At 49.8% G+C, this 20,927-nt stretch overlaps 7 protein-coding genes across 7 annotated transcripts; 3 read left to right on the top strand and 4 right to left on the bottom strand.

Moving 5' to 3' along the window:
* Window positions 1–2,339: 2,339 nt before the first annotated feature.
* On the top strand, window positions 2,340–3,732 carry BO83DRAFT_311547 (uncharacterized protein; the record flags this gene model as incomplete). Its single annotated transcript, XM_025527480.1, has 5 exons — window positions 2,340–2,540; window positions 2,600–2,704; window positions 2,764–3,137; window positions 3,197–3,264; window positions 3,317–3,732. 5 exons carry the CDS (start codon window positions 2,340–2,342, stop codon window positions 3,730–3,732), a joined length of 1,164 nt encoding a protein of 387 aa, XP_025388787.1.
* Window positions 3,733–4,854: 1,122 nt separating this feature from the next.
* On the top strand, window positions 4,855–7,053 carry BO83DRAFT_443670 (Zn(II)2Cys6 transcription factor; the record flags this gene model as incomplete). Its single annotated transcript, XM_025536456.1, has 5 exons — window positions 4,855–5,006; window positions 5,058–5,844; window positions 5,892–6,044; window positions 6,089–6,558; window positions 6,617–7,053. The coding sequence occupies 5 exons, from the start codon at window positions 4,855–4,857 to the stop codon at window positions 7,026–7,028; spliced, it is 1,974 nt and encodes a 657-aa protein (XP_025388786.1). The 3' UTR covers window positions 7,029–7,053.
* Window positions 7,054–7,177: 124 nt separating this feature from the next.
* Window positions 7,178–9,380, bottom strand: BO83DRAFT_377740 (MmgE/PrpD family protein). The gene is made up of 2 exons (XM_025531077.1): window positions 8,571–9,380; window positions 7,178–8,476 (listed from the first exon to the last, which is right to left on the bottom strand). The coding sequence occupies exons 1-2, from the start codon at window positions 8,970–8,972 to the stop codon at window positions 7,244–7,246; spliced, it is 1,635 nt and encodes a 544-aa protein (XP_025388785.1). The 5' UTR covers window positions 8,973–9,380; the 3' UTR covers window positions 7,178–7,243.
* A 904-nt stretch (window positions 9,381–10,284) lies between these two features.
* BO83DRAFT_336254 (uncharacterized protein) lies at window positions 10,285–11,256 on the bottom strand (the record flags this gene model as incomplete). The annotated part of the gene is made up of 2 exons (XM_025528437.1): window positions 10,285–11,053; window positions 11,113–11,256. 2 exons carry the CDS (start codon window positions 11,254–11,256, stop codon window positions 10,349–10,351), a joined length of 849 nt encoding a protein of 282 aa, XP_025388784.1. The 3' UTR covers window positions 10,285–10,348.
* Window positions 11,257–13,348: 2,092 nt separating this feature from the next.
* On the bottom strand, window positions 13,349–15,040 carry BO83DRAFT_377739 (M18 family aminopeptidase). Its single transcript, XM_025531076.1, has one exon. The coding sequence runs from the start codon at window positions 14,964–14,966 to the stop codon at window positions 13,416–13,418; it is 1,551 nt and encodes a 516-aa protein (XP_025388783.1). The 5' UTR covers window positions 14,967–15,040; the 3' UTR covers window positions 13,349–13,415.
* A 370-nt stretch (window positions 15,041–15,410) lies between these two features.
* BO83DRAFT_311457 (glycoside hydrolase family 71 protein) lies at window positions 15,411–16,811 on the bottom strand (the record flags this gene model as incomplete). Its single annotated transcript, XM_025527473.1, has 3 exons — window positions 15,411–15,986; window positions 16,033–16,674; window positions 16,722–16,811. The coding sequence occupies 3 exons, from the start codon at window positions 16,809–16,811 to the stop codon at window positions 15,411–15,413; spliced, it is 1,308 nt and encodes a 435-aa protein (XP_025388782.1).
* Window positions 16,812–18,212: 1,401 nt separating this feature from the next.
* Window positions 18,213–20,064, top strand: BO83DRAFT_377735 (zinc-dependent alcohol dehydrogenase). The gene is made up of 5 exons (XM_025531075.1): window positions 18,213–18,445; window positions 18,508–18,603; window positions 18,672–18,899; window positions 18,971–19,548; window positions 19,604–20,064. Exons 1-5 carry the CDS (start codon window positions 18,283–18,285, stop codon window positions 19,880–19,882), a joined length of 1,344 nt encoding a protein of 447 aa, XP_025388781.1. The 5' UTR covers window positions 18,213–18,282; the 3' UTR covers window positions 19,883–20,064.
* Window positions 20,065–20,927: the final 863 nt, after the last annotated feature.

Here is a 20,927-nt window from a genome sequence, read left to right as displayed (position 1 = left end):
TGTGTGTATGTGTGTGTCCACGTGTGGACTTTGATCATCTTATGGTCCATGCTATACGCTCTATTCGATGCATGGCAGAATTCCTAATAATGGTTATATATAGAAAAATCGCTGCGCTCGACCTGTCCAGACGCTGGCTCTCTGGGTAGAAGGCAACCGGCTGCCTCGTCTCCATACAGTCAAATTTAGGCGATGAATATTTCATATCCACGACCAGTTCATGAACACTATTAACTCACTCAATGGATCAAGAAAAGGTCTGCGGTAGTAATCTTGGTGATTCTTTGACCGGGTCGCTACGGGTATGATTCCCGAGATATATAATTGGGAGTAGATGAGTCCCACGATTGTGTTACCCAACTCCTGATGGCTGGTAGGAGATCTTGATGCACACTCCACTTCGGCCAATCCAGAATGCAGGCGTACTGATCAACCAATGGATATGGCTCTGCGTGGAACTATCAGTGCGGTGGCGACGAGTGAGGGTTACCAGAGCCGAACGCGCAGCACCAAATGCTGCTTTCCTCCAAAAGAAAAATGCACGCTATGGCCAAGCGACAATGGACCGATAATCATCCAATCCTAAAGATCAATAGACAATAATTAATTGAGCGGACTCGAGTTTCGTCTGCGGTTGGCTGTTTTTGGCCAACCCGGAGGAGGGTCCCGGCGCGCCTAGTCGGATGTGATACATCGCCTTTCTTTTCCACGCCGGGTGTTTCAGTCAAATAACCGCACCAACGCCAGCACCCTACTGATCAATCAGCATTGTTTGACAGAATTGATGGCCTATCCGTCGAGTCTCCTCACGGGCTGTAGATAGAGACACGAATTCCCGCCTGTATGGTACTTTGCCCCCCTGCATGTCCGTTATTCAATGTGGCTCTGTTTAAGCCCCGGAAATCATGCCATGAAATTCCCAAACAAGGAAATGACAGGTCGCATCGACCAGCTGGCGCACCCAGAAGTACTTTTGATAACGGATAATGCCTCCCCCCTCACAAGGTTAAGTGCTTATTCAGGATTGAATCAATCATTTTGAGATTTATGGAAGTATCGATAGGGGAGAAAGTATGACAGTCCTCTGCATCCCTTACTCTGCTCATCCCTGCCCCTGTGTAGGACCTGTGGCAGGACTGATTTTGATTGATCCCCTCCCTGTACAACATCACCCAGAAAAGCCTTTTAGGGGGGAAATAGAGAGTCACCCGATGTCATTTAGGGGCACAGGCCATTTGCAGGCACTATGGAAAGGACAGACTCGGAGATAATTGATTCTTGCAGCTTACCTGGCCTCTGCGCTGTGGCATGGCTTAATGACAGCTCCGGCCCCAGTCCCAGGGCAAGGAGTCGTGGGCTCCACGATCTGCTGGTTGGGCAGACTGTCATCCAGCCCGTCAAGATTCGTCAGGTTCGAGTCAGACAGACAGCTCTACGCACAATGTACTTCGTACGCACGCCAGTCGTATGCAAGTGCCTCCGCAGACGCATAGAACAATCCATGTATGCATCCAACCAGAGGAGAGTTTTGGATACACCGTCGATCCACCGTCTCTCCACTTTTGTCTTTGACAGACCAGACTGGGCGGTATTTTTTTTCAGTGACCGCGGATGCAGTCAATGGCCGATCAACATTGACAGTATCCATAACCCTAGCGACACCACAGGGCTGGAACATGTCGCTTAGGCCTCTGCTATGCATAGAGACCCCTCCAGTCACTCTCCGCAAAACCTACGCACAATGGCTGCAAGAAAAACCAGAAAAAGAAATCGCGCGAGGCACCAAATGTACCTTTTTGTTGCCTTTACCCATCTATCAACCTGAGTTTGTGCCAGGACCACATTTGTGGCTGCTCTCTATCATTTGCTTATTTGGGCTCCTCCCTTGCTTGCTTTTCCTGTCCTCCCTTTCTGCACCACACACCCATTGGACCCAGCTCCTGTCCTAGGGTCGGTCCGTGAATCCGGAGCAGCAATTAGACATGACTGAGGATCTTCACGGGCTCGGTACCATTGGTCTATTCGCATCCTTCTAGTCAGACAGAGCCGTTACTGGGTCTCACCAAGCGCAAAACGTTTATATCCCCATCTTGTCCCCCTCCCCCTGCGAGTGTCCCCCTCACAGTGACACGCGAAACAGTGCTCCTTTCGCTCATTGGGGGGTCAGTCGGACCCCAGGTTTTATATGAGTAACGTTGCTGGTCTCTGTACACAGAGGCCCGTGTACTCGTGAACCCTCGGCCACATTGTACCCTTGTTCAGCCCGAATTGTCTCTGGAACACCGACAGACCAAGCCTCGTCTAAGTGCTCCCACGGAACGATCATTTTGAATGCGACCATGATGGACTCTCACACTCATTTCGCCCGAACGGACGATGGTGCGCACGGGTCATACATGTCACCCCGAGGGGGTCGAGCGTTAGCCGTCAGTGTTGTGTTTACCAGTCTAGCAACATGCTGTGTTGCTGCTCGTATTTACACGCGCACCAAGTTGATGCACCGCATGGAGCCAAACGACTGGATGATATTGCTGTCCTTGGTAGGTGCATGAAACCCTGACAGAGAGACGGCTAGTTGCTGACTATCGGGATTGGTAAGACGTTGTCTTATGTCTTTATGAGTCTATTCGTCGTGGAGGCCCTGAATGGGATGGGCATGCATGAGGCACACATCCCACCATCAGTCCTGTTAAAACAGATGAAGGTAAGTTAATACTTTATACAGCATGCGTGGCTTGGCATTAACATAAGCTGGTCGATCAGGCATTCTGGCTTACCATTCCATTCTACAATGCTGCATTGCTGCTTGCCAAAGCGTCAATTCTAATGCAGTATTTCCGCGTGTTTCCAACCCGGCGCATGCGGCGCATTTCCTGGATTATGATCGGTGTGCTTGCTACCTACGGGTCATGGGCGGTTCTCAGTGCTTTCCTCAATTGCATCCCCGTCGCCAAATTTTGGAACCCGACTATTCAGGGATACTGTCTGAGCATGGAGGGACTGTGGTTCTCGAATGCGTCCATGCACATCGCCACCGATATCGTGATTTTGTTGATACCAATCCCGGCCTTGTCGGGGCTTGAAATGCCGCAGAGGCAGAAAATGGCCTTGATTTCAATTTTCGCTCTGGGTGGATTGTGAGTGCCCCGGTACCCACGCACTGTTGGCAATGGAATCTTACTAACGCTGTATCTAGTGTCTGCGTAACTAGTGTTTGCCGGTTGGTTTCATTGAAGAAGATTTCCGACTCTACCGACCCCACTTGTAAGTCGTCCCTCTAGTGCATCACGAGGCTTGTGACTAACACAATACTTAGACGACAATGTCGGTGCTGCATCCTGGTCTGCAATTGAATGCAACACGGGGATAATCTGTGCCTGCCTGCCTACCCTCCGGCCTCTCATTTCGCGACTCCTTCCACATTTCCTCTCGACTCTAAGCGGTGGACGCCATGCGTACGGCTACGCACATGCGCCATCGTCACAAAGCCAACCGCCAACGTTCTGGAATGGCACCGGCACGGTGACGACTACGATTACCACACACATGGACGATCTGGAGTACGCTCATTGCACGGGAGACTCGGACAGATATCTTACACTTGTTCCGGGACATGAACTTGGGGGGAAAGGAAAGCTTATGGTGCGAGAGACCCATAATTCGGCCGGTCTCCGCGATTCAGTGACGAGGAAGGATGTGCGATCAGACATCGCATCGCCGTCATCACCGTGAACAGCGTACCATAGGCAGTCAACCAGGCCAATAGGAGTCGCAGTATGTTGATGTCATTCTTACTGATAATATATTATAGGATCTTTTGTTACCATTTCGTTCTTTAAGCGTGTGTTTCCTTTCTGTCTATACCTCTGCCGATGTATTTACTGGCTGTTGCCTTGTTCGACCAATATATAAATATATATATATATATATATATATATATATATATACTATACTATTCTTTGTGTCAGCCCCCGTGCATTTCTTCATGATAAGGCCAAGTGGGATATGGCAGCTAGCCCTAATCGGCAAGCAATCCCCAGTCGGCCCTCCACTAACTGCAAAGCGCCGCAGCGGCCTAAGAACCATGACCCACTGAAATGATGAGCGATCCTGCCATCTTCGGGCCTCGGCAATTATCAGTGAGACTGATGTTTCTTTTCGATGATTTACAGTGCGGACAGGTCACAGAATATGCAGCAGTGGCTTGCTTGCAGACGACCTTTCTCTCTCATTCCCGCAAACCAGCACCTGGCGCAACACTATAAAACAGTAATTCAACAAACTGAAGGCCTCGCAACTGAACCGAAACGGTTATCATTTCATCCCGACGTTTTTCAAATCGGTGTTTCGGCAAGATCCTTATTCATGATCTGAGGTAAGATTATAGTCCGTCGGCCCGTAGCATGGGCCACCACATCTGGCCTATTGCCGGCTTCAGGCTTCGATACCGAGCTAACGACCGGTCCATACTATGTTTGCCTTGATAGAGTTAAGGATCTCTGACGCTCTATTTGTGTCATTGATCCTGTCTATAATGCACAGACGGCTAGGTCTGATGTTGGCCCGGTAGGATCTAGATTGAGTGCCTCTTTAGGTTAGATCGTCGTCCTTCATAACATGGTAGGTGCTTTCTGAGCACTTGCATTATCTTGGTGAAAAGAATGCAATGATGGAGACCAAGTGTGGCGCTGAACGTAGATGGATCCTCTATGACGAATATACGGGGCGAGGCCCTACCTCCTGCCTGGTTCCCTTTGTCATTCATTGACAGAGGACAATTTCTTGCCGACAACATACATTGTTGCTTTTCTCAGTGGACGACACTGGGACACAGACATGAATACTGGTGGGAACATGAAGCCCTCGGCCCCTGAGTATGCTTGCAACGAATGTCGGATTCGGAAGGTCCGATGCGACAGGAAATCGCCCTTGTGCTCTAGTTGCCGCAAGTCAGGGTTGGTCTGTCAATACACCAAGGGGAAGCGGATTGATCATACCAAGAAGCTGTCTGCCTTCCATCCTAAAACGTTTGATCATTGCGGCTGACTTGGTTGCAGAGTAGAAGATGTTCAATCACTCGCAATTCGTTTGCAACGATTTGAAGAAGGCCTTGTTCGATTCTCATCTAGCGTACAAGCCTCCACCTCGCCTCTCAGAAGTTTCTCGACCACCTCTTATAGCCCAAACACCCGACGATCGAGTGTCTGGGGATTATGTAGCAATTCCACTACATCCGAGGAAAGCCAGACAGATAAATTGGTTGCTGAGCCTTTGGGGAGTGATGGGTACCGGCAACTGAGCTCAATCTATGCCGAAGCTCAAGCTGCCGGTGACGAGTTTGCCTTGTCATTGCCACTATTCAAGAGTCCTGGGCCATCAGTCAGAGTCCCCTTCGCTACTGGCTCGGTGCTGCAAGCTCAGATTGCCAGTGCGAGTGTGCTCTTTCAGAGACTAGCCACGGCCAAACCTCCACTGTTGGAATTTCCCCAATACGATAACCAGCCGTCTTGTCTTCCACCACGAGTCTTTCTGGAAGCCTTCATCGACACATACTTTACCGAACTCGGTCCATTGCTCCCAATATACGATCGACAGAGCGTTCTGACAGCCATGCGGACCCAGTACGAAACCCTGGACGTTCCTGATTTAGCCTGGGTTGTATCGCTCAACAGCATCCTCCTTCAGACATTGGAAGGAAAGTCCACCGCAGCGAAGAAGACGGGCATGATACCTCTAGAAGCGGGCCTTATCACCCACCTATTGCAGAACATCCGGCGATGCTTCAACAATCTCCAAAGGCTACTAGAACCGCGTATGGCAAATGTACGAGCCCTCTTGAACTTGGTACGACATATCTGCATTTGTTTGAATCCCACTAAAGTTTGATGCAGGCTTTGATTGCTCTCAGGTACTTCCAATTTACATTATTCGAGATTGTCTTCACCCAGGCCTGTGAGCTCGCCAAGTCGATGGGGCTACACCGGAGCATGGGCAAGCCATGCGCTGAGGGTCGGAATCTGTTCTGGTCTCTCTTCATTATAGATGTGAGTTCGTTATCACCTTTTCTGTTCTCCGCTAATCGAACAAGAAACACACATCCCTAATAAGCGGCACACCATGCCTCCTGCCATCGTATGACGTTGGTATCCCGCTTCCCACAAGCTCCGGCATTCTACTCAGCGATCAATTCAATGCGCGCGCCTCCCTCGCTCGGATTCAAGAAAGAATGTCTCGCAGCCTTTACGCCAGTATTCCGCGCGTCAGTTGGAAGTGCCTGAGACGGCGTGCCTATAAGCTTGTCCGACGCCTCAACGATTGGACCACTCAGCACAGTCACATTCTCTACCCCCCAGCCAGCACCACCACTACTGCACAGCAGGCCATCGAACTCCGATACGCCCTCTGCATCTGCCATGTGCTAGTGCAGCGCTGTATACCTGCTTCGGAGAGTCGCCAGGTTCGACTCGAGCATGCTCGCACGGGGTTGCAGCTTCTTCAGGAACTGTGTGAGAGCTACCATCCGGGCGACAGCATTTCTGGCTTCTCCCTGCTTGAAAGGTGAATCGTTTTCCACATTACTTTTCCAGTTAGAGAACTGATACAGATTGTTTGCCAGTATCCTATTACGTTACCCCATTGTCCCCTTCCTCGAAGTCTACATCCACTTCCTCAACTCCGAAGACAACGACAGTCCAGCTGTCGTGACTTCCGATGTCAATGCCCTTGTTTTCTTCGCCACACATGCGGAGTATCTTGCTACAAACGCTTGTGAAGGCTCTCATGCCGATACTGTCCGCTCTATATCTCAGCTATGTAGTCAGATTGCTACTTCGATTCTTCAGCAGAACCGGCGTCTTCAAGCACAGACACCAACACCGCATGGTTCCGAATCACGCTCTGAACAGAAACCATCAACGTCGAATAGCTATTGCATTGACTATGGCGGCACAAGTGTCTGGGATAATGATTTCAGGATGATGATGGATGGGTCTGATAGCTACCATGGATACGATGATGTGTGGTGTTAAATGTTTGTCTGTAATTATATGCTAGGCATTACTTGAGTGGTCTTCAACAGACTCAGACAGATAACCCTACAGCACTCTTCGCTTTCCTGTACATGATTTAGAACGACTACTGGCTCACAAATATAATTCTGACCATGTTGAATGACTTGTTAATTCATTAATGAAATCTCCCATCACAACCAACGCCATAAAAATCATACCAGATGACTAGCTCACTACTGCAACGGATTGACCACATTCACACTTAGCAACTCAATCAACTCATTCACATCCTGCAACTCCTCCATCCCCAGCACAGCCTTTTCAATCTTCTCTTGCCTCTCCACCCCAATCAACCCGCCCGTCAACCGACGAAACTTCTCCAAGATCTCCTCATTCGAAATCGGTTCATCCACCCCCTTGGGCTTCAACAACGAATGCTGAACCTGACCACCATCAGCAAACGTGATGGAGATCAACGCACCACACCCAATATTTGGCTTGTCCAACTCCGCCGTATGCACACAACTCGTCTTCCTAATTAACTCCCAAACCTCATCCCGATCCAACTTCCCCGAAGAGAACTGCTCCAACAACACCTGTCCATCCACCAACTGCGACGCCGCCACAAACGCCGTATTCATCTGCGCTCCCGTCGGCGTCAACGGCCTCGTCTCCGGCGCCCACCCACAATGATGAAACACAGCATCACTCAACTGGATCCGAATCTCCTTGATCTCCCCCAATTTCTCCCGTCCAAATCGCTCCGGATACATCTTCTGCATCTCCGCCAAACACTCAATCGTGCCATGAATCCCCCCACAGCACGCATGCAACTTCAACCGAATCCACTCCGCCGTATGCCAAAACATCCCCAAATCCTTCGCCACCTCCTCCGGCTTCGAACTAGGCGTATGCTTTGACCCTAGACCAAACATTGCCAAAAACCCTCCATACGGCCGCTCAAACACCTTCTTGATCCCTTCGTATCCTCCCCACGCCAACATTGTGCCCAACAGTCCATTCCTTGCCGCGAAGCCATGATGCATCCGCTTTACCATCCCGTCATACTGAGCCGCCATGAGCCCGCATGCCTGCGTCGCTGCTACTCCGATTGCATCTTCGATTTGACCCGCCGACAACCCGAGAAGTTTCGCGGAACTACCTGCAGCCGCGGGCCCCCCAAATACAGACCCGCAGTGCCATCCCTTCGCGAGCACCTCGGTGCCGTGCAGCGCCATGCCCACGCGCGGACCAACCTCGAACCCTACCACCGAGGCGAGAAGAAGCGTTCGCCCGTCGATGATGCGTGGGGTGGTCGGATGGTCCCGTGCACTGACGGCGGCCGCGAAGAGAGGGGGAATGACCACGGCTTGCGAGTGTAGGGGCGCCACGCTGTGGTAGTCGTCTACTTCGCAGGCTTGGATCCAGGAGCCGTTGAGAGTTGCGGCGGCGATGGCACCGAGGCGCTGCCAAATCCGTTAGTACCTTGACACACTAACTTTATCTTTTAAACCACGTAATGGATCGAACGTGAGAATGAGAGATAGGAGGGAAGAATACCTCTTCATACCCAATAACCACATGCTTCCCCTTCTCCTCGAAGACAGCCATCGCATCAAAAGCCTTCTGCGACCATGGGACGCGTGCACCAACGAGTGCGCAGGCGATGCCATCGAGAAAGAGGTACTTGGCGCGGGTGCGGACGGAGTCTGGGATGTCTTCTAGTTGAAGGGAGGCAATCCAGGTGCAGAGTTGGCTGGTGACGCCGTTGGAGGAGTTATATGGTTTGGTTTCATTCTCCTCTGCTGCTGTTCCTTCCTCTTTGTTTTGGGTTTGATGATCTTTTTCTTTCTCCTTTGAACCATCTACCCCGTTGAGGGTTCTAGTCATGGTGGTATTAGAATTGGTAGGAATGGGCGAAGCAGCAGAAGCTGCTTCAGATTTAGCGGTGACGGCGACCATATTGGATGTAGTATAAAGACTTCCCAAATGATTCTTGAATGATAAGAGAAAGAATGACATATCTTCCAGATATTCGACACCCTATTTATAACCCCCCAAAGACACGCAGAGAGAACGTCATCCAAACAAGTAACAGGGAGACAAGCAATCAACAACCGACAACGTCGGTGTACCTTGCCTGCCCTACCACTCCCTACCTACCTGTTCTCCTACTACCATCATAACACCTACTAACAAACCAGCTAGTATCCCACGCAAATCCCCCCTCACTCAATATCCAACTCATAAAATGATTGGTCCCGGTAATGCAGGAAGGAAGCTAGTTGGACGCCTAGAAAGTAGTCTAATGCTCCTCCAGTCGGATAAGAGGAGGATTTCGGGGGTGTTAACAATATCAGTTGATTATAGGCTGGGCCGATCGGGTTCCGAGAGCCGATTTTCGTGTTAGTCTGGTTTTTATGTTACTTTGGCTCTCAGGGGTCTGGTGATCTTGGTCGATGGGCATGTGATGGAGGGGATTGTATACTTTTCTACTATTGTTGATTGATGTCATGAGTGGTGTTGTTTGTCTGTATGCATTTGCTAACTTCCTTCTGTCGATCGATCGGTTGGTTGTGTGGGATGGAAAGTAAGTAAGCAGTAGGCAGTAAGCAGACCGGGTAATCGGCGCTATTGTGCTATAGAGAAGAGGACATATAGGGAGTGGGGTGGGAATGAGGGCTTACGCTTGGGCCTTATCTACAATGTATATTGGTGGATCATTCTAGTCTCGGACTCGCGTATGACGTATGTCATGAACATAGACAATCAATTGCCTTCTTGGGGAAATAATCTGTTCAGCTAATTCATGTTGTCGTATTTGTCTAGTGTAGGGTTCATTCCTTGCTTGATTACCGTTCGTATTTAAGGTTGGGTTACATAATCTGCTGTCTCGCAATGTCAACCCTAGTTATCAAATCTGCCTCTCCGCCCATTTCAACTCTTGATGTCCGTGAGGAATCATACATGCTGAGAAGTGTAGGATCATGTCTCTTCTGGATACGAACTAGTAAAGCTCTCATGACGACCTGGTGAGACGTGAACATCAGGATCATTGCAAAATGTATTTTCCACTACTGCAACTAACGAAACCCTTCCATGTCTACCCACCTATTGCGCCACTGTTAGAGATTGGTTTCCAGTCCTAGCATTTACTTACTACCTCACTACTCTCAAGCCTTAAATGTATCCTAATCAGGGAAACAATAGGTAACGTTTTTCAGAGACTGATTTGAGGCAGAGCATGTCAGTCCTGATTGCCCCATTTATACTAATTAACTCCATATCAAAATTATGCATACACCAAATACTATATACGACAAGGAATCACTACTGAATCAATCATACGTCTTCAACCAAGTAAGCGGCGTCTCAGGCATCACACCCGCCGCCACCAATTGCCCCCTTAGCCTATGCACACACAGCACCTCTCCACCGGACATTGTCTCCGAAGTCTCCAAATCCGCCCACCAGAACCGAAATATTGGCTTGAACCTCTCCAACTCAAAGAACTCCTTTAGCACACCTTTTACATGCTTCCACATATAAATTATCTCAGCCCGCCAAGCCCACCCATGTCCCTTGATTTGCCAGTCCCGGGCAGTCAGAAGCATCATCGCCTCGACATACCGCACCGGCATGGGCATCTTGACCGGGTACAGGGTATCAGGAAACCGGCCCCAATGCTGCTTGTCCTTCTGGGGAGGGAGACGGGGATTATTGGCTAGGATGAAATGGGGGTCATCTTCGTAAAGTTCCCCTAGAGTGAGCTCACGCAGGTCCCAGAAGAGATATCGCTTCTCGTATAGATAGAGATCAGTGTGGAACTCCGTGCGCATTTCTCCCCAGACACTCCCATTTAGGTGGAATGAGTGGTAGGGGATGAAGGGGGTTTCGCGGGCTGAACAGGTCTTTTGTCCCATGTGGGGAAAGGGACAGAGCAGATGGGTGTAGTACATGGGTTGCTCATCGGGAAAGTTGGCTTTGCGGAGAATGTGGATTGCTTTGTTTATATCATGGCTTTCGAGGACGAGCTCGATGTTCTGTTAGGCTTGGTTAGTCGGTTGTAAAGAGTCTAGATGAGATCAGGAAGTTGACTTACGCCGCGGAGTCCAGGGCTTCCCATGGCTTCATACATGTAGTCGCCGATTAGCAGGCATGGTATGCCATTCTCTTCAAGAAGCTGTACTATGTCTGCGATTAGCTGGTAGTTCACCTCCTGGCCTGTGTATTCGTATTCAGGCATTTTGGTTTGATGCAAGTAGGGCAGTGTCACTGTAGGACAAGAATGTGTCCTTGAAGGTGGTTCGACAGGAATATAAATCATTGGAGTTGCGTGTCTGGCCATGGTGATTGTGGAAAGCCACACCTTGTGCAATTGAATAACATGGAGTTTGGTGAGGATATCTTCCACCAGGTGAAGAACAAGTATAGGGTAACTCCTTGTTCTGCAACATAATAGAGATATTATGCAAAGAGTACTTGTCAGTTGCGGATTGCATAGGGCTCAATAGTATCAGGGCGCTTTAGTTGGACTGTAGCGAACCATCGGATTCGGGGCTTTCCAGACGGAGAGAAGAGTGTATATCATGTCTTGCTTGCTTTGTCTTAAATTTACCAGGCATGCTCCAGTTGGCTCTTTATCCTCGAAAGTTTATTGGATCTTATTGTGAGAGATAGATTGTAGTTGTGCTGGATTTTCCCACTTTGCATATTGCACATATGTTGAAACACCTGCTACCATCTTAGTCTTGAGGTAGATTCATCTCTTCAAGAGTATCCGTCAGATCCATCCTCTTACTCATGATATTTCGGGGCCGTAAATATAGTACTAATACAAGTTAAGCAAATATATGCCTTGGGAGAGGCGCTCGATCCCTGTCTAGAACTGCGTCAGTGTAACTGACATTTTATAAGATCGTGTCGACAAATAATCTTATAACTGGTTCTTAACGGTAAATCCCAGTAGCATAAAATCAATCAACTGGGACGGAATGCGAAGCCTCAGCCATGAGCATCAAAGATAGATAAAGCCTATTTATTTTGTGAAATATTTCAATCCGCGGGGCATTCCATTAATCCAAGGGAATTACCCCTATAAGGGCCTTGTCTTCCTGCCGCTTAAGTTAACAAGCGTATACAGTTTCATCAATCAAATTCTTTGTTCGCTAGATGTCTTAACATTCGTTTCATACAACTCATGCTATTTTTACTGCCCTTTAAATAAAGGATAAGCACAACTGCCAATACACAGTAAACTTGAGTTTACTGGTTAGCGAGTTGACATGCAATCCTTGCGATAGACTTCCACCCTTCGAAGAACCGTCACACATACTTCTACTAGCAAGCATTGAGCTTGTTCACACCGAAAACAGTCGAGGAAGCGGAGAACATGATGATCGAGGGTGATACCCAGGATAAATTTATTCATACTTCAACTTCATATAGACCAGAATCCATCCATGTTTCTCCAACCTCAGTCAATCATGTCTGTAGATTCAACCACATACAACTTCTACAAAGTAGTCTTCGATCAACCGCATGCACCGGATCATAGGGCTAGTGCCTCACCTCTGCTCAAAACAGTGAGAAAGTTGCTGTAAGTCTTCTATCATGTCAGAGAAGATGTCGTCATGAGTATGGACTACGCAGCAAAACACATACCATATCGCTGGAAGTAGATAGAACGTTCAAGAAATCAAGACTGGATCGCAGATACCAACAAACCACCTTACAGGCTTCGAAGAAATCACCAAGTTAATCTCTCCCCCTCACGACTTTCAGAGCACTGACAAGATCGAATCTGGATCCACCAACAACAGATTTGCACCAACCGTGTCAATGAGGGTTTCCTCCCATACAGTCGCTCATCCACATACTGCCCACCCAGACCGTTTCTTTGACCGCCCAAAGCGGCAGAACTCCATCGACCTCGCAAAGAAAAACACGGAAATAGACGGCTATAGACGGAAATCCATTTTGTACAGCCCCGAAAACCTGAGTCAGCATTCTGTTGCTTTTTGTACCGCCTTTAGGGGGAGGCGGCAGAATATGTAGTATTTGGGTCTACTTCTCTACAAGTTTTTAGAGTAGTTCGGCAGTGGTAAAGCTACTTCTTTTTCTTGCTTGATGGGTGTGATTCCTTACTGATTATTTCGAGTTTGAAACCATATGGTCGGTGCTGGAGGTTCTCTATTTGGTATGAATATCGAGGTAAAAGCTACATATTGGACTTGAATATGCAGGACAGCCCAAACACAGAAAAACAAACCTTGATGCAGTCTCAAAGGTCCGTGAGTATACTAAACTCAATACTTATTTGACAAAACGATTCTCGAATTTGAAGCACTACACATAGCATTGGGAATCTATATCTAGACTATATCAAAGTACAACATGTCTAATCTAAAAGTCAGCAAACTCCTTGTCAATCTCCTCAAAGTAGTCGAAGAAACCCTTGAACAGCTGCACTCCCAGACCAGGATCCCGACTGCCCGTTGTCGCCCGGATACTATGCATACTGAGCTGGGGAATGCCCACATCGATTGCCCGCATGCCAATCCGGGAACTGGTCATGGGCCCGATAGTGCCGCCGCTGCGGGAATCATTACGGATCTGGAAGACCTGCAGGGTTGAGCCGCAGCGCTCAGCGACACGCTTCATGAAAGCATGGCTCACACTGTCCGTCGTCATGTGTCCGTTCGAGTCGGCGGAGACGGACACGCCGACGTTCAGGCGCGGGGCGTGGTTCTCCAGGTACACGTTGAGGAAGTTGGGGTTAACCGCATGAATGACGTCTGAGGAGACGAAGAAGCTGTTGGCCACGGTCTGCGCCAGCACGTTGGGACCATAGCTCGGGGCGAACGCCTCGGCGATGCGCTCCATCACGCTGCTCATAAAGTTGGACCGAGCACCCTGGCGCAGCAAACTGCCAATCTCCTCGTCATCAAACATACCGACCATCTTCACCGATCCCGGGGATGTGCTGTCTGGTGAGGCGATCAGAGCCTCCTGAGCCGCGTAGCAGCATAGCTTGTCATCAATCCGCCCCGCAAAGATCAGGTCCTTCTCCAGACCGCCCAGCTGCGCTGGCTGACTGTCATAGAGTTCCAGTTCCCAGTTGAGAATGGTGTTGTAGTCCGTAATGCCCAATTCCTTGGAGATGACCTTGACGAGCTTCTCCGGCTGCGTAGAGGCAAATGAGCCCGCCGCGAAGGGGCTTGTAGTGGACGACGTTTGCTGCTGGAAGAGATCGGAGTTGTCCACGCCAATCACAGGTACCATCTGCGTCTCCTTGTTGAAGGGGCCCTGAGATGGCGCGCCGAAGTGCGGTGCCAATGTGGGAATACGGGCGATCGGCCAGTCCAGCTTGACCAACTTGGACTCGACTTTTCCACTGCTAGGGTCCCGGACCAAAACACGGCCACCAATAGATAGATCCCGATCCCACCAAGTCTCGTTCAAAGCACCAGCATATGGGGCAACTCCGAGCTGCTGAAAGCCGGCTTTTGTGGGGAGTTTGGACACGGGCTTCAACTTGGCGGTGAGGGCGTCAATGTGACCGGCCACGATAGCCATACCGTTTCCACTCTTGTAATCCTTGCCAATGGAAAATGCGATAAACGCGCTGGAGTTCCGAGTGCAGTAGTATTTCCCGCCGCGTTCCAGCTTGGAGGTCCACGCTTCGCGCTCGGGCAGGCGCTTGTAACCTTTGCTTTCCAGCTGTTTGGTGAAGCCGTCAACAGCATGGAAGATGGTCGGGTTCGCCGTCATAAACTCGCAGTAAGGTTTCGCATAGTCATCTGGATTAACGGACCCCGGTCCCGCGGTAGGTTGCGCGGTGGGAGCAGGAGAGACTGGAGAGTAGTCCTGGACCGGGTCGGGGAGGTGGCCGGACGAGCTGGGACGATAGGCCATGGCGGCCTCACGGAGGCCCATGATGTTCTTCTTGGCCATGGAGCTGTAGTGAAGGTAGTAAAGGTGGTAGACGAAGTAGTGGAATAGCCAAGTGGTCAATTGAGGAGGAAGAGGATGAGGAGAGGGAGGGAATTGGAGAAGAGCGGAGAAGGGACGAGGTCAGCTGAGCGGAGCTTCGACGATCATTCCGATAAGCGCCGTGACCAGTTTGGTTGCTGAGGCCCGGAGCTCCGTCGGGCGATGGCAAAAGTGGGCTTCATTGTAAACGAAGACAAGCTTACGGTCATTGGAATTGATTGGAATAGTCACAACAGCAATCGCTTTAAGAATCACGTAATATGAGGGGCGTGTATAGCCCCCAGAATCTATTTACCAGCCATGTTGATCGGGAGCTGCGTCACTGATAAGCTGCGTCCCACTTGGCCCGAGCCGAGGATGAACCACTATCTCCTATCTCCATCTATCTAGTCTCATAGTTTCGGCTTAGTCGCTCGTTCCCACATACGCGTTCCAATTGACATTGCCATCCTTGCAGTCATCCGTGATCGCTGGTCCAGCGGCAACTGCAACCTCATAGCCATCCCGGACCATCACTATCCGCACCGGCCCCGTTTGCCCGTTGAACGGCACCGAAAAGTGATGGATTCCTGGACTGGACACCTGGAGAATTGTAGGTTCGCAATATCCGATCTGGACGTATACCTCACAGGCATCTTTAACAGTAGCACTGACGAATAATCGGTCTTGGGCAAGTTCACTCGGTGGCATCACCTCCTGGCCCACACCAGGATCATTGCCCGTCGTGCCGTTGGCGCTCCCAGCGTAACTCGGATTCAAGCGATACCAGTAAACCATCTTATCCTCCAAAGGCAGTGTCTGATTCGCCTGGTACATACTATTCATCCCTAATCCTCGATAGGCGGCGATGTAGTGGGGCAGCAGAGCTCGCCACGCATCGTGCGGGCAATCTAAGACGTACTTGGAAGATCCGTCAGGCATCCCGGATTCGTAGATTGGTCCTATATAGTGAGATTCCCCGTAATCATTCCAACTGATAATCTAATCATGGTCAGCAGTGCCCAGCACATCCGAGGCATTGCCTTACCTGGACAAAGGCCGGCTGCAAGTTCATGACTTGCTCCCACCGTATGTGCCACAAATCGTCCCCGCGCCATAGCCAATTCTTGTTCCACTGGGGTAAATTGGTGTAGAACCAGGGAGAGACAGGCATCATGTACGGCTTCCCGGAAAGGGCATGCATCCATTCGCGATCGCTCGTCACGTTTTTGTTCTGCGCCCCCACCGGCCAGGCATCCCAGCTGAAAGCACCGTCAATGATGTCTAGGTAATCCCTGAGCCTTGCCGGCCCCATATCGGGCCAGGATGGCATAAAGAAGCAATCAGCGGAGCCTTTGATGTACGGCCAGTCGTCTGCATTACCAGCCCCTATGAATGTTGATACTAGCGGCTTCCCCTGATAGTGATATTGGGCACTTCGATTCCGGTAGGTGTTGATCGTTGTGATCACCCGATCGGCCGGCCATGGGCCTCCGGATCCATAGTCAAAAGACAGGAAGAGGGAGAAATTCCCGACGCTCTCCGCTGCAGAGTACGCTTTCTCGAGGACATCATCGGTATAGCTGTCCTGGGGAGCAATATTCAGTGCAAAGCCATCGATATGAGCTTTCCGCGCCTCTCTAATGTCCGACTCCCATTGCTCGGAGGTCATAGCAGCGGCATTTCCAACCTGACCCCGGTCAGTGAGCCCTTCTCGTAAAAGGCAGAAGTACTCACGATGAAATGAGCAAAAACTGTCTGTGGGCCTGTTCTGGCGAGCACCGGCGTTGCAACTATAATCCATGAGATTAGACAGCCGATCAGCATTTCATCCAGTGTTGAACATTAATTGTTGGTTTTGAAGAAGCTGAGTGGGTGAGTTTCGTATAAAGACAACTGAAAGCAAAGTAGTGCTATCTTGAGCACAATCTAAGCACGCCTAACTGTGTATACTTTGGTTTCGTATACAAATCTCAGTCGCTAAGTGCCGAAGATGCGGTCTCGGCTTTTCCAAGCCAATAAGCACATGATACATTGGCGATCTACAATATAAACACGCGGGATCACTCATATTTCTCCAAAAGGCATCCCTATAATAGGAACAAAGCAGACGGATACGAGAGTGACAGAATGAAGGGAAGCGGCTTCATGGCAAGATCAAGCTGATCATTTCCCAATAGGATCAATCACAGCTTTCAGGAATGGGTGAACAAAGTATGAAATTTCGGCACAAACCTGGAGGTATTGGCGGCGGAGGACGGTGATACTGCTGATTGGGCGGTGGACCCGTCTCCGCAACAGGCTGGGAGGATGGCTCCAATATCTCTTTGGCATGACGGGTAATCCGGTCCAGCCAACGATCGAGGTGTTTCATGATGGAATTTGAGGAGGGAGACCAGGGCGTCGCGAAGAATTCGGCCAAGACAGGAGTGAGCCGGCGGGAATGAAGGGCGTCTTATTGGTCCACAGAGTAAGCGTCTTTTTCGGCAATCAGAGGCGCCTTCTTCAAGAAGTGACAGCGACGGAGATTTCAGGGCGTTCAGCCGGGTGCTGTACAGCTTCGATGACACGGGGAAGACAGAGATCATAAATGGCGGGGACCGGCTTGGCAGCGCACCCGAGAGCTTTTAGGCAGAAATGCTTCATGTTGACAACTGTTGACAACACGAAGATGAGTAACCCAAGAGAATAATAAATCGAGCTATCAATGCAGAATCATGCATCTAAAGTTAGACTCGACTCGCGATAAGCGGCGGACGGGATGAGATCTGCAATGCGGCCAACTCCAACATGGACAAGCAACGACAGGGCAGCTGACAGGGCCCAGACCTTGTGCCTCCCAAAACTGTGTATTCGTATATTTGGGAATTACCTCAATTATCATGTGCTATGTCAACATCGTGACAGGCTAGTTGACTGACTGTCTGATTGTCGTCGAGGCCATTGGATGTTATTGATAGATGACGTCATTACCAGAGAGAGCTCTCTGAAGCAATAGAATCTGGGTAGCACCAAAGGACAGTAAGTCGGGTCCCAAACGTTGCCTATCATAGCGTACCGTAGGGTCGGCGACCGGCTTTGTTTCAAGCTTTGAACCAGAAATGGGGTACCAATGCTGGGGAGCATGACAGGCATGACAGGCACCGACCTCACGGTGATGTCAGCTATGGAGGCCCCGCGAGAGGCGAGACAAATACCCCCATGCGCCCCGTAATCCTGCACCATTGATCCTTCTGCAAATCTTGTAATAACGAGTAAATATCCTCATTCACTTAAGATTTCAAATCCAATCGCAATTATGGCCGCAACACAAGCTGCCAACCTCGTGGAGAAGGCAGTCGGACATAGCGGTAACGCCTCCGTCACCACGGATGTGAGCAATTATTACGGAGAGTATGGCCAGGAGACTGGGGAGAAAATTAAGGCGACCATCTGGACCGGAAAAAACCATGTCGAGGTTGGTAAGTAGGATCGGTATCTAATTTGGCTTCCTGCTTTCTTTTATCTGACCCTGTGTGATTAGTGGAGATGCCTAAACCAAGAGTTGTGGATGAAGGAGATGTACTTGTCAAGGTGACTGGCAGCACCATCTGCGGAAGTGACCTCCATCTATATCATGGTATGTGTTCTGTGCCCGAGTATGTCTCGCCATTTGAGTGGTCCCTTAACCGCTGTTGGTTTCTGCAGGTGTCATCCCTCAGCTCGAGAAGGGTGATGTCTTGGGTCATGAGTTTTGCGGTGTTGTTGAGAGCGTAGGACCAGGAGCGAAGAAGGTGAAGAAGGGAGATCGAGTGGTGGCAGCTTTCCCCATTGCGTGCGGCGAGTGTCGGAACTGCAAGAAGCAGCTGACCTCCCAATGCGAACGCACCAACCAGAATACTGTCACCAATGCCATGTATGGCAAACGGACGTCCGGTATATTACCCATTTCATAGTATCTCTAACCTCTTATTTCGACATTATATGCTAACCTGCATCCTGGACAGGCATCTTTGGCTACAGCCACTTCACTGGAGGCTTTGCTGGTGGTCAAGCAGAGTATGTCAGAGTTCCATATGGTGATGTCAACCTCCTGAAGCTTCCGGATGATGTCCCAGACGAGAAAGCATTGTATCTGTCCGATGTCCTGGCCACTTCGTACCACTGTGTGGTCGACACCGGGGTAAATGAAGGCGATGTAGTTGCGGTCTGGGGTGCCGGGCCCATTGGTCAAATGGTGGCTAGCTTCAGCTTCTCACAAGGTGCCAGTAGAGTCATCCTCATTGATGGAGGAGAGGCCGCCTGGCGCTTGGATTTCGTCCAGAGCAAGATCCCGAAGCTTGAGACCTTGAACTTCACCAAGCTGCCCAGAGGGGAATCCATTACATCTCAGTTGAAGAAGATGGTTCCTGGAGGACCAGATGTTGCTTTGGATTGTACGGCGGGTGAGTACGCCAAAGGATGGGCACATTATTTCGAGATGCTCTTGGGCATGGAGACAGACACTTCAGAGATGTTGAACGAGATGATTACATCTGTCCGACCTTTTGGCCGTGTGGGAGTTACAGGTGTCTACGCTGGTTATGTACGTGACAACCACATTTTACTATGAACTTGTTTAGTGAACTAACGACTACTAGACAAACCACTTCAACATCGGTGCTTTGATGCAGACAGGTGTCCGGCTCATTGGCAATGGCCAGGCTCCAGTGCAGAAGTATTGGAAGTATCTCCTCGAGCAGATTCAGAAGGGTGAGATCAACCCATTGGACATTGTGTCCCATCGCGTCCGCCTGGAGGATATGGACAAACTATACGAATTGTTTGACCATCGCGAGGGAGGCATCCAGAAGGTCTTTGTCCAAACCAAGCACTCAGCTCATCCCTCAACAGGATCGCCAGCTCTGGTTGATCTGTAAATGCTGCTTATATTGCCTAATGTTCTGTTTAATTGATGAACATTCTCAATCTTGTATTTTACGTGACGAATAATGCAAATCACAAATAGTTTGCCAGACGTCTTGAATTCCAGCGAATGGGGGGTACAAAGGTATTACTTGGTGGGACCCAGAGGGCAAAAAATAAGGAATGGAAGAAGGCAACCCGAAAATCAAGAAACGAGCGATGATCGGTGGAGGGAGAATTCTATCAGTCACAACGGTCGCTTCCGCGAATAGCAGACATCCCTATTGCCTACGTACTTTTGAAGCACAGGTTACCAACCTCATATGTAACTCATGTCGCATTCATATCAGCTGTGACTCAAATAATTGAGTGATGAGGAAGTTAACATGCGAGTCCCTGCATGGTGGAAAAAGTCGGTCTGCCGCGTTCAACGACAGCTATCCAAAATCGGGCCGTATTCGCCTCCCAGGGATTCCGTTCATCGGCATTTGAAACACTTACAATAAATGACTTCAACCATGAGCGCTCCAACTGCTGGCAAATAACGCAGGCAAGTAACCAGGAAGAGTTTTCACCATACCCATCCCACTAGACTGAACCCGGCTAAGGAGGCGGATTTCCTCAACTGATCGTCGACAGGTTTTGGTTCGTGCATTACGACACGCATGGTTCGGATTGCCCGAAAGGGACTAGCGTAATCTGATAAGATCAGACGACGGAGGGAGCAGTGGTACCGAATAATGCCACCCATCATGAACCAAAACCCAGTGCATGCGGGTTGAGGGTGTGGGATGGGTCTTGTCTGCTCCGGTCTGGTCAAAAAGGGAGAAGAACTCCTGAAGGGTCTCTGTGACTGGAAAACCGTTCAACCGGTTAGAGGTAATTGGCTCCATCTTTTGTTCTAATTGCTAATCACAGGCCCCGTTTGATCTCATTTTTCATTTCGTTTGTCGGGGAGTACCTGGGCCATTGAGGACTCGACGCCGAATGTCCATGTTTCTATGTGTCAGCCTCGCTCCGTTATAACTGAGGCAAATATTAAGCGCATCCGCTTTTGCC

The sequence above is a fragment of the Aspergillus eucalypticola genome (genome assembly GCF_003184535.1).
Source record: "Aspergillus eucalypticola CBS 122712 chromosome Unknown BO83scaffold_10, whole genome shotgun sequence".
NCBI classification, from domain to species: domain Eukaryota; kingdom Fungi; phylum Ascomycota; class Eurotiomycetes; order Eurotiales; family Aspergillaceae; genus Aspergillus; species Aspergillus eucalypticola.
Note: the sequence above shows the minus strand (reverse complement) of the source record. Positions and strands in the feature narration are given on the sequence as shown.